This window comes from Pyrus communis, chromosome 9 (genome assembly GCF_041283825.1).
Source record: "Pyrus communis isolate YQ-2024b chromosome 9, ASM4128382v1, whole genome shotgun sequence".
NCBI classification, from domain to species: Eukaryota; Viridiplantae; Streptophyta; class Magnoliopsida; order Rosales; family Rosaceae; genus Pyrus; species Pyrus communis.
The window spans coordinates 24,939,555-24,952,809 of NC_142573.1; the positions used below are offsets into that span (position 1 = coordinate 24,939,555).

Here is a 13,255-nt window from a genome sequence, read left to right on the forward strand (position 1 = left end):
TTAATAGAAATGCTCTATATTTTAAAAGGCTTCTAAATTTTGATGATTTAACGGATTAGACTAAATCACTAAATATGACAAGGGAGAACGAAATGTTTCCTAACTATATTTTTGCGGAATTAATTGGATCACTAAATATTTTTGCGCAATGGAGAAGGAATATTTCCCAACTGTATGATTATGAGATGATTGATTGGGACACCAAGTATAGAAAAAGTTGGTGCGTCTGAGTCGAAAACAACTTAGCATTATCTCGAGAAAGTGGATTTACAAAATACTGAGTCGAATACCAAAATTTTCCACCCAATAAAAAGTCAAGAGAAAGTATACTATATATATGATTAGCATAGAAAAGTCCTCCACCTAACATTCATAACAAGGAAACGAAGTATTCAATTATACGGGAATAAATCGCTAAAACAATTGTAGAAATCAAATTTAACGACTAAAACACTCGTAACACTGCATGATACGTAGAATTCAAGTCACACTCCATAATAAGTTTAAATTAAAGAATGTAGGATAATTATTAGGTTCTATAATTTATTAAACAGAGTACCATCAAATCACGTACATATTGTTCACACCCAGTACAATTTCAACTGCCTATAAGAAGCAAGAAAGAAAAGAAAACACTGTTTTTTGGACTTTACTCGGAAGCAAATCCACCGTCCATCCAATCATGTCGGATTCGAAATTCGGGGATCCAGTCTAATCTGCCAAATAATCAAATCCGATCCATTTCCACCCGATCCAAATGGAATTAGACCGGATCAAACTGGTCGATTTGAGCACATTGAAACGGATCTTCAACACCCGTATCAGCACTAATATATAGAACCAATACTGAAATATATCAAGGAGATGATGTAAAGATCAAGTTGTCCGATATAAAGCCGGTTTACATAACGGCCAGCAATGGCGGAGAGGTCACAATGAAGACGTAATGAAACTATCGATTAAATTCAATTGGTTGATCAATCTAATAAGTTCTGCACTCTAAAACCAGAATCACAAAAATGCAGCACAATATTGCTCTTCCTTTCTTCAAACCCTTTTTACGACGAGTAGACCAAAAAATGAAAAAAATGTTTGTATTAACTGGACGATCTTCACCTGAGACCGCGAGACGCGAAATAAAACTCTTGCCACCCCCTTCCAGAAACAAATCACATTTTATTGGTTCTGAGTTTCCTCTGGTCCCTTTGCTTTGCCTCTCAGCATGTCAGTGAAATTTCCCCGCATGATTCGCCTTAATCTAGTGTCTTCTGCAGGTGGTAATGGTGCAGCCTTCGGGGACTCAACCAGCTCCGGTGGTGGCTCAGGACTTTCTTTCTTTCCCAGTAGACCACCTTCACCAAAGAAACTACTCACGGATGATGCAAGCCCAGCCCCCATCACCTTACTGATAGTGTCGAAAGTTCCACCAGATCTGTCCTTCATTACAATTTCAAGGGCTTCTTTGTGTGCAGGGTCAAGCGCATCAGTGTCTCTCAACAAGTTCTGTATCGCAGGCATAAGGAAGTCCCGAACACTTGTTGCTGAAATATCTGGATTCATTACATACATTTGAAACTCAATATCAGTAACACATTAGAATGCGCTGAAAAAACTGAAACATATGGCTGCAAATATAAACTAAGCTGACAATGGATTTAACATAATCGTAGTCCATCGGTTTAACATAATAGTGAGTCATCAAAAGTCTTCGCACAGATTGCCAACCAGTTAAGAATGCTAGGAAACTACAGTTTGGCATGGTGGGAATTGTTAGGGCACCAACAAAATAATAGTTTCTAAACGTGATTGTAAACTTCCAACGAAGATCAGTCAAAGTGAAAACTGATATGATCCAAGGGTATTGACTCAAACATCTTGTTTTTACATAAACACATGATTTCCAGCGTGTAAGCTCAAAAACTTAGAAGAACTAGTGAACCGTGTATCATAATAAACATTATGGTAGTTTAATATTGATGTTTGTTCGCATGCTAAAGAAGCATAACATCGTTGAGAGTAAAACTAAAAATAAAAATGCATGTGATTCCCTTTGACAAAATGCATAATGTATATTAATTCTGAAAATAATTTGCATAAACAAACCAAATTTCTTTAACATGTTCCAAAGAAGTGGACACAAGTGTCATGTTCAACATTATATGAAGGAAGCAAATGATAATGTTGCTCAAGATGTGTAAGGGCACATAAACTGAAGAAAAATTAATAAAATAACTATAAATAGAACATTTGGGTCCTAAAAAAAAAAGAAAACCTGTTGCATCCAGAGCACGGATTGCTTCACAAAATGCATTGGCTCTCTCACGCCGCCGCATCAAGTCACTTGAAGGTGGAGTGGCTGTCAGTTGAAAAATCTTGGATAAAAGATGTACATCATGTCAAAGAAACAAAGTAACCCAATGACTATTCAATAATGAATCCACTAGAACATTGCCCAACGAACTAAATAATGTGTGTGTGCTTATTAACACGTTGATGAAAATGTGCTAATAGTAATTTATTGAGTAAACATGTAGAGGATATAATCTTTAAGTCGATCTGTTGTATGTGGTACAGCAACCACCAATGCACGAACCACGGCAATGGTAGCTTCATGAGATCCATCCTCAAGAAAAGCATCCATTTGAACACGTATCTTATCAACAATCTGGGAGGTTTAAATTTGGTCAGCCAGATGTATGAAAATTATTCAATTAAGATAGCTAATATCTTAATTGCAGAAGGAAGAAAATTCATACCATGTCATTTTTAAAATGTTGGGCCACTGCTCCAAAGGCATCTATGCTTGCATACTTCACACTCAGGTTTTGGTCAGAGCCCAGAGTAACTAGGGCAGGCAATATATGAGTTGATGCAACTTTTGCATCAATATATGGAACCTATAAACGAAAGGAAACAAATTAATTATTGCTTAATGTCTGACACATAAAGAACATAGGACTCCAAGAATGGCAAAACTCACAATGACTTTCAACAGATTGGCAGCATTTATTTTCATATCTATGTTGGAGCTGACAACCATTTCCCAGAGTAAATTAAATATCATACCGTGATGATCTTCAAATGTGCTGCATTATGAAAAGCCCTTCAGTCAAAATTGAGTTATGAAAAAGTTAGTCGTAAAGGGTATTTATTGCTTTACTAACCAAAGGAAGCGAACAGCATCAACAATCTCAGCATTGCACTTCGTAGATTGATTTGCAACACCTTCAACTAATAGCTTTCTCAGGTACTCCAGTAATTGTTCATGCTTGCTTGGACCACCCAAAACACCAGCCAAGAGAAGAGGTAGGACACACATAGTAGCCAATCTCCTAGTCACAGCCGTTCTTGGCCTCAAACCTGTTATGTATTGTAGATAATATCCACAATTAAGAGCACAACCACACTGGTGTGAAAGGATTTCACATAACTTTAAAGTTATTACCTTTGATTCCGGAATGGGTTGCAGATGGAAAAAATGTCAATTCAGCATCTTCCCCAATGGCTACCAAGAATACAGGCAGCATTATGTGTGTCAAATAAGAATCCCCATAGAGTTCTGATACAGCCAATAGAAACTGCATTACCAACATTTAGATTAGAAACAACTAATAAAAGTATTGTTGATGATGTAATATAAAAATGACACCAAAGATGGAGAAAGATACCTTGGTAATTTGGTTTCGCAAATTATCCTCTTTTGGAGGTAACAAGCATGCGAGTTGTATTAAAGCAGGAAAGCAGTCAACATGCAGCCACTCAAATGCAGGCAATTGAACATGTCCACTATCGAGATAACAAAATGCTCATAAGCAGTTATAGTAAATCAAAATTTAACAATATCACTATCTCAAGACAAAAGTCAAACAGAAAATAGTAGACAGACCTGAAAAAAGAATATATAAGAAAGTAAAATAAAAAAGGAAAAATGAGAATAGAGCTTACCCTGCATACAATTCAAGGAAAGATTTGGAAAATATTGTTCCAGTTGTTTCAGGATCAGAAGAAACTGGGCACATCTGAATTGCTTTCTGGTGCACGTAAGGAAGAATTTCCACAAGCATTCGTAGTAAAACATCAACATTCCAGCGTTCTCGTTCACCTAAAACACGAAGATGTGACTCCACAGAACCTTCAACGCCCGAAAGAGGAGGACAGCGCTGCAATCTCACAAGGATGCAAATTAAAGAGTATTATTAGAGAGACCTTAGTCATAAGTGGAAAATATATTTTTACACAAACTGACCTGAACAGAACTGGATATATGAGAGAGTAGAACTCTTAAGATATGGTCTAATTTGTTTCCCCACTTGTTTACTGCAGGAACTAATTGCTTAAGCGTCGTTTCCACCACCACTCCAGAGGGATCACAGACCAATTGGAACATCAAGTCCTCAACCTATAAATAAAAAAATAGTAAAATATTGGAGAAAAATATCCTTGCCTACTTTATACATTTATTTCTTGTCAGTCATCATATTATGAGGAGAAAATTCTCCATTCCCTAGACCATGTGGCATCAACCTGTTCTAGAGCTTACATTGTAGCCATTTCTGTCAAGTCAGAATTCCTCTCCATGAGAGCCTCTGAAGCATATTAGTGAGGCTGACCTTGTAATATTTGTCCATGTTCGGGAAGAGTGGAAGCAGCAATGCAAGATTATGTGCAGCAGCCTCGCGGACAATAGTTGCAGAATCTTCTATGAGTTGTTGAACAATGGACAATATAAGAGAATCACGAATCTCAGGACGGACAAATTCTGCAAGCTCTCCACATGATTGAGCAACTAGCAGCCTGCGTTCCTCATACATATGATTTATCTGCAACCCACAAACCGGAGAAACATAAGAAAAACTTATCAGAAATACTAAAAGGTTAGAGAAGATCCTCTCAAGATGGGGCTCAAACTTACTTGTTCCCAACACTGGGGAAGCAATTCTGTTTCTGTTCTCATCTCTCCTACATCCTTAGCAAGGGTAACACATGCCTGAAATGCAGTTAAAATATTCAGGAACAAGTCCAAAACACTGCAGCTAGTTACAAATAATGTAGTACTTTAAATATTAGCCTCACATCCATTATAATTCTTCTCTGCTGCTCATCTGGGCGTTTGATTAGATTAAACAATGTGTGGGTTAAGGAATCCCGAGTGCTGCTATCTGGATGGCGTTCAATCGCACACATGATTAGGGGAAGAAGCTCCTGTGAATACATAACCAATAAAAAAAATATAAATATGTCCTTCTGTTAAAGGATCCATTTAAAGGTCCATATGTAGAAAACTTAATATAGAATACGGTGTACATACATACAATAGATAATAATATAGACATACATATATACACATACATAAAATATATATGTACATATGTTTATTAGGAAAAAGTAAAAGAAGCAAACCTCCCGATGGTTAATCAAAACATAAGGAACAATCTTCGGCAAAGCATCAGCAAGGATCTGAATGGTCTCTAAGCCCTGTAAAATATAAGCATAACTTTAGAAAATGAATAGAACGGAAAGGCAGGGTTCCAAAGCTTCCAAAATATCATTCTATGTTCTATTACTGAAAATTTAGATGGGTGTCCCATCCAAAATGAAAAGAAAAAGAAGCGTGCCAGGGTAGATATGAAAAGAAGAGCCAACCCTGGAAGAAGAAAAACATTTCTGATCCGGTCCGCTTATAAAGGCTTTGATGCAATAAAAGAAATGTAAAAGAAACTTGCCCTTTTCTCAGAAACATTTTCAGGACTAAGATTCTCTGACGTTAAATGTAGGCCGCTGCCTGTTGATGATTCGCCATTTTGTTTGGAGACGCTATCACCATTCACCAAGTTACTGCTATCACTTAAAACACTGACGGAGACCTCATGTGAAACTTCCTTCGGTTTAACTGTGTTATCATGAAAAGATTGAGCAGCCAGAGACTGATCTTCTTCCTTTTCCACAACTCTCGATTCCACATCAACTGGTGGGATTACACTTTTATCTTCATCCACGACAACGACCTTTTCTTCCATTTGCACAGACTCTTTTACAAAATTGGTGGAATCTGAATAATCATGAGCTTTTGTGTTTTTGGATTTAAAACTTTCTAGTTCCATCTGTAGTGATTTAATTTCTTCCTTGTATTTTTCCAAGGATAGAGGTTGGATTTGATCAGTTTCAGCAGCTACCATATTCCGTCCAGAACGATATCCTTCAATGTGCATTTTCAATGCAGTAACTTCAGCTCTGCAATCATTGAGCTCCTTTCTCTGGTGTTCCAAGGACTTCTTCAGATCTTGTACCTGAAATGAAGGGTTTATTATTTTCTTACGTATGAATATTCATTAGATAGCATCTTAATGCAGTGTAGTAAAGAGACTTACAAGGCTTTCTTTGTCTTTAAGATCCTTCTGAAGAGCTTCCATTGATTTGATTAGTGTACTTATTTGGCCTTCAGCCAAATCTTTGTTTTTAAGTAAGGATAGCTTTTCAAGATATAGACTCTCCTTTTCTTTCGATAAAGAATCATTTTCTTGGAGCATGGAAATTTTCTCCTGAATATAGCAAAGTATTTATTTTGAGTTGAGAAAAAGAAAAATGAAAAACCCTACATAGCAGTTGAACTTGCAAAGTTTCAATAATTAACTAATTAACTGCAAGTCTTAAAACTTGACATCAAGACAATCTAGGTATTTAAGTCAAAACAGTATGCATCCACAACAAGTGTTGTTGCAGAGGAAGTAGAAACCTATTGAGAAATAAATTAAGAGCAAAACTTGATGAAAATTTCGCAACCCACAGATATACAGATAGATATGCTTGAGCCATGGTTTTAGAGGAAAAAAAATAGCAAACTTAAATAACAAATGCGTTCAGCACATCAGAAAGTAAAAGAGATGGGTTTAGTTGTGGTCGAGTTAGCTCAGACTTCCAAAGTGCTAAACATGGATTACTAGATAGACGTAGCAACAGCCAGCAACTAATGAAGCATTAATTTCAGATGAAGTTAATTTCCAATGGCTAAGACTATTTGTCCTACACAGCTACCCAAGTAATAAACATATAACAAACATGCTACAGGACACAGGCCACGACCACAAAAGCAGAAGCAAGTGAAAAGCTTTGAATCCCTTGTCTAACAAGGTCGGGGAAAGCACGGCAAAAGACATTCTGTATATGGAACTTCAGAAACTTGCCAACATCACATATTCTGGGAAGTACCTCAGCAGCCTCTGTAGTGGATGAAAGATACTGATAATAATAATGGCGCAGTGCATCTGGCACACATGCGGGTGAGTTCTTCCAAACGTCTAGATTCTGATCTGTGACCTGCGGAGAATGTATTGACAGGTTATTAGAATATTAAAAAGATTAGTCAAAACAGGGTATCATAATATACCAAGATTTGCCACACAAAGAAAGTGACAATAGCACCACATTCACCTGATGAAAAGGTTTAGAAACCTAGTGGGCCTTCCAAGAGATCAACCTAGTACAATAGTTCCTAAAAAGTTGTTCAATGCTACGTATTACTGCAATCGAACAGCAATCCCAATCTTGTAAAAACATCTTTCTTTTCTTTATTTTAAATATTTGTTTTCCTCAAACCATTTTCTTTCTTTTGGTGATAAAACAAATTAAGCCTGCTGTTGTTACAATGTTAGAAAGCTACCATTACTTAAATAACAAGTAAGTCAAACTAACATTAAACAACTCATCAGCAGGGAAATTTCAACCATGAGAACAACAGGGTTCTTCACCCACAAAACTAGTTTTAAGCTTGACTAATCAACATAAAAACAAAAAACAGAATAACTTGTTTTTTGGTCTGACGATATTTGAGAGCAGAGTAAGGAAATACAAAGAAAGATTAAGGTATACGAGTTAGTCATCATCCTTCCGCCAATAAGAGGGATAGAGAAGGTATTACACCAAGTGATCAGTAAGGATATTACTAGTTACTAGTCATCTTCAATATGGATTTGTTCTTTTATAAGAGTTGCATCATCTTTTTGGTGGCCCTCTTGTTATAGTACACTACATTTGTTGAATATTTGTAATAAATTTTATTTCTTATAGAATTAAAAATTATACCGATTGAAGTGTGGAAGATCTTGGGAGAGATGGGTATAGCATGACCCACAAACCTTTTCAATAAGATTTTGAAAATGAAGAAGATGCCAAATGAGTGGCGAAAAAGCACTCTGGTGCCTATTTACAAAAACAAAGGCGACATACAAAATTGCATGAATTATATGGGTATTAAGTTAATGAGTCATACTATGAAGGTTTGGGAGAGTATAATTGAGCATAGACTGAGGCAAGGGACTTGGGTCTCAGAGAATCAATTTGGGTTCATGTCATGACGCTCGACGATGGAGACATTATATCTCTTACGAATATTGATGGAACGTTTTAGAGATATGCAAAAGGATTTGCTCATGGTCTTTATAGAGAAGAGAGGAGTTAGAGTGGCATATATCCAAGCAATAAAGGATACGTATGATGGAGCAATGATTGTAGTATGAACTCATGAAGGACAAACTGAAAGCTTTCCCATAACCATAGGGTTACACCAAAGGCTCAGCTTTAAGTCCTTACCTTTTGACATTGGTAATCGATGAGTTAACTGGACATATTCAAAATGATATCCCTTAGTGTATGCTTTTCACAGATGATATAGTACTGACAGATGAAACGCAGGGGGAGTAAAGAAGCTTAACCTTTGGTGGGAAGTGTTGGAATCTAAAGGTCTTCGCCTAAATAGGTCAAAAACAGAGTATATGGAGTGCAAGTACCAAAGAGAAAATGCTTTCGTTATCTTGGATCTATCTTGCAAAAGAATGGAGAATTAAATGGAGATCTTAACCATATAATACAAGCTGGATGGATGAAGTGGAAGAGTGCATTAGGTGTGTTGTGCGAAAGTCGTATGCCACTAAAGCTCAGGAGAAAATTTTGTAGGACGGCAATAAGACCAGCAATGTTTTATGGCATGGAATGTTAGGTAGTCAAAAAGTAACATGGGCAAAAAACGAGTGTAGCGGAGATGAGACTGCTTTGTTGAAATAGGATTAAGAACGAGCATATCCGAGGTAAAGTAGGAATGGCCGCAATTGAAGATGAGATGAGACAAAATCGATTAAGGTGGTTTGGACACTTGAACCTAAGACCTACAGATGCTCCAGTTAGAAAATGTGATTATGAGACGGAGGCTAAAGGAAAAAGGGGTAGAGACTTTGAAAGAGACTTTAATAAAAATATGGAGTACTTGGAGTTAACGGGGAAGCCTTGGTGTAAAATCGAGCACAATGGCATTTTAGGATTCAAACAGCCAACCCCACTTAGTAGGATAAGGCTTGGTGGTGGTTGTTGTTGTATAGAATTAAAAATTAAAAGTCATCTCCAACACTCTCAAAGCCCCCATATCAATTTGTAGGTGATGGATTTGTGACACATGTTTGAAGCAAAACTTCTAATGTTTGGATGGAAACGTTCCCTTAAAGAATGGCTAGAAATATAATTTACTCACTTTTGATATAAAATTTTAAACTTTCCAACATCACTTGCCTACAAACTGGTTGAATTCATGTGTCGCCCTGACGGTGTTTCATAGCTCTCCCTAATGATGGGCTGTAAAACACAAAATAAAATAATCTCTAGACAGGAGTATCAATAACCCAACAAACCACAAACTCAACCAAACACCTAGCAAAAAGAAATTCTAACTAAGATAGAATTCTAATTACAACATAATTTTACACTGCATATACATAAAATCTAGTAAATATTGTTAAGACGTGTTGTGTAGTTACCCTAGCAAGACTTGTTTACAATCCAGTACGATTAATCTGTTGTTGGAGGTTGAATCCAATAAACAGTAGGTAAGCCACAGAAACGAAAGGACTCGTCCTTTCACATATTAAAATACTGGGGAAAAACAAGGAAAGAAGAGAAACACACAAAGATAGATGCAAGAAGAGAAAAAGACAAGCATTCATGGTGATCCATACCTCCTCAAAAAACGTCATTGCAGTGAGCCGGTACCCCGCTATAAGCAAATATTCTTTTACTGCACAGTTAAGATCTCTGCGTTCGTTGTCCTTCAATGGACCCAAATCAGAAAAGGAAACATCTCTCTTTTGCCGCTGAAATTCTGGTCCATTATTTATGGAAACATTGGCATTTGAATCTGAATACAAATATGAGCAGAAAGTCATGGAACAGAAACATTTGCAGTTTACTAGTAAAGGAGTATATTGCACATATTGTGAATCTCGAATTTTTCCACTGTTTACAGGTGAAATACTGATTCCTGAAAATATAAATGCAATGAACAGTAACAAGAAGACGAAAAAGTGGTGGAAGTCTCCAGCAATGGCATTCATTTGTTAGAAGGTTTTCTACAAATCTGAATTCCAGTACATCTAGGAACAGGCACGGATGGAAAGAAAACCAAGGTTTTATGGGGCTGTATAGTTTCAGCTATCTTTTGGGCTATTTGGATGGAAGAAACAGGCTGATTCTTTAGGACTACGAAGTAAGTATAAGGGACCATCTTTGGGATAAAGTTTGGTTATGGTTATCTCTGTGGGCATCGGTTACTACAGAATTTAGAGATTTGTCTTTTTCAGAAATTTGGTGTAATTGGAATGCTGCTATTAGTTAGTTTTGTGATGTTTTCGTAGTTCCTAAGTGTCAGGGTGATGTTGCTATTTATCCTATTTTGTTTGTGCTTTTGCAGACTTCTTGTCCGCTCTTGTATTTTTATTGTTTCTTTGCATAAAAAATTGTTTGTTCTTCAAAACAAAGGAACAGGCATGGATGTCAATATCCAGTATGACAAAACCAACAAAGCTTGCCTCGTTATTTTACCTAATAACATCACTATAGATGTGCCTATGGCATTATGGTCGCACTTTATGAGCAGAGATTTAATAACCAAACTACATGAAAATACAAAGTTACTTAATACAAAGTTCTGCAGCAAACAAAATCACAGTGACTACCGTTCTAAAAGATATATCAGACTAGAAGCTAAAACAAGCATAACAATAGAATTTGAACTTCTGGAAAGAAGGGAAACTTACCTCTCAATTCATTTGAAGGTGATTCTGCTTTCTTCTGCAATTCGGCCTTCAGTTTTGAAATGTCCTCTTGGGCTAAGCGAAGCTCATATTCACTAATTGCTAATTTTTCTTCTACTGCTTCTTTCTCCTCTAGCAAACATTGAGGGTCTGCAACTGCATTCCAAAAATCAAAGCAGTAGAAAAATAAAACATTAGTAATGTTCCAATAGAAAATATTAGTAACAAGATTAAAGAGGTACAAGAAGTTTTCTTTTCAAGCTTCAATCATCACCTCATGAGGCAGAGACATAAACCATTTGTAAATCAGTTCTATCACTTTACTGAGAAAGTTCAATTGAAGTTATATTTAATTAGCTCAGCTTTCTGTTTAGTGGGCTCATTAGGCTTTCTTGCCCCCACCCCCCTACACACACACTCAGTCAATCACCACTACCAGAAACGCCCTTTGTAGTTGCGCTTAGAAGCCGCAACATACAATACAAATGGAATTCCTTCCCTTGGCTAGTATTTTTTTTCCCTTTTCATTATAAACAAAAATCAGTTAGGGGTTGGGTTGGTAATGGTAACCTCATTAAGAAAAAAGCATACTAGGATTTTTTTAGTTCAGTTTTTCGAACTGACAATCAAGATCAAGCCCGTTGCACTATTTTGACAACCTTATTTTCCGGAAACTTCAGGTTTTAATGAATCAACCAAAATTTATACAGAAAAGGCAACCAATGAAGCAAACATAGTTCCACTTAACAGAAAACACAACTAAAGAAGGCTATACAGAACTCCAGAACAAAGCCATCAAGAAACTGATATTCAGATCTCGCACCTGGCAGCCGAAAGCACATGCAATACAGTTATGCACCCACCACATACTCACACTTTTGGTTGCGTTCTCTAAATATGCCAAGTAACTCCTCCGCAGAAAGTAACATTTTCACAAAATTGACATATTGCTAAACTAATTTCTTTCTCAATTCAGGCTAATTCCTAGAATAAACCAGTGTTTTCTTCCAACCAACTGCATTTCTGCCTATAGCCTATCGCCTATCGCCCATCCTTTACATAGTGCTTCTATCTGATGGTTGAGGTAGCCCATTTGGGCAGATAATTAAAAGCATTTCAAACACTTTTGAGTTCTGTAACTAGTTTCAAATATAACTTGCCCCTCAAACAAACAAAATGTAATTCAACTTTCGCTATAATTGCCATCAACAACGATGTTTTGAATGCGAAAATTTTCAGTTATCATTAGCAAGAAGCCGCTAAGGAGACGAAGGATCATTCAAAATTAGGCAAAGTAAACGATCACGAGCGCGCCATTTTGATGCCATTAACAATGCCAAAGAAAACAGAGTAGAAACCAAAATTCCAAATCTATTAGCTCAACACATCCCTGCATTTTCTTAGAAACCAAACAGAATTAACGAAGATTTAAAATCAACCGAATTCAAACAGATTCAGAAGAGCGTGTGCGAGTGTGAATTGATCTTACGAACCTCGGAGAGAGTTGAAGCGAGAGATCTGATCGGAAGGGAATTGAGAGGAGTCGGCGAAGAAGTCCTTGAGTCGAATGGCCTGGTCGTCTCTGCCATCGTCGAGCAGCTCGTGGAGTAGCTCGAACGCCGTGAGCAGGTAGTTCTCTTCGAGCAGAAAATTCACGACGCAATTGCACAACGACGACCTCTCCACGTCCATCGGAGCTCACAACCTCCGAACCTTATCGCGACGCCATTGAAGAACCAGAGAACCAAAGCAGATCTCTCTCTGTGTCTCTCTATCTCTCTCTGTCTTTCTCTTATCGCTGCGTATGTTCTTCAGGAGCTCCTCCGGATCGAGTCGTTGAGCTGTGAGAGGGAGAGGGGAAGGACCGAGGGAACGTGGGCGATTGGGTGCGACGCATCATTCATTTCATCCGTGTTCTCTTGTCTTTTAAACCGTTGATGCGATGCTTGTTGGTTGTAGATCTACTGACCGCACTTTTCATTAGTACGTTCACCACGTGTATTTTGCATGGAAAACTGGAGTGGTGTACCACTGAGGAGGTCAACTAATGACTTTTTTTTATTATTTATTTTAGTACATCAATATTTTTTTATTAGAAGAAATAAGAGTTTGGCTAAACCACATAATAGCCAACCTAATTCGGTATCGACATCGTCATCCATGAGATTCAAACTTAACATATC

At 37.2% G+C, this 13,255-nt stretch overlaps 1 protein-coding gene across 1 annotated transcript; it reads right to left on the reverse strand.

The window, feature by feature from the left end:
* Positions 1–518: 518 nt before the first annotated feature.
* On the reverse strand, positions 519–12,970 carry LOC137739847 (uncharacterized). Its single transcript, XM_088699717.1, has 20 exons — positions 12,566–12,970; positions 11,076–11,228; positions 9,999–10,177; positions 7,207–7,314; positions 6,369–6,539; positions 5,724–6,287; positions 5,401–5,475; positions 5,074–5,202; positions 4,913–4,987; positions 4,611–4,820; positions 4,247–4,399; positions 3,946–4,160; positions 3,669–3,786; positions 3,446–3,578; positions 3,165–3,360; positions 2,981–3,086; positions 2,757–2,897; positions 2,542–2,665; positions 2,273–2,386; positions 519–1,550 (listed from the first exon to the last, which is right to left on the reverse strand). The coding sequence occupies exons 1-20, from the start codon at positions 12,762–12,764 to the stop codon at positions 1,177–1,179; spliced, it is 3,537 nt and encodes a 1,178-aa protein (XP_088555843.1). The 5' UTR covers positions 12,765–12,970; the 3' UTR covers positions 519–1,176.
* Positions 12,971–13,255: the final 285 nt, after the last annotated feature.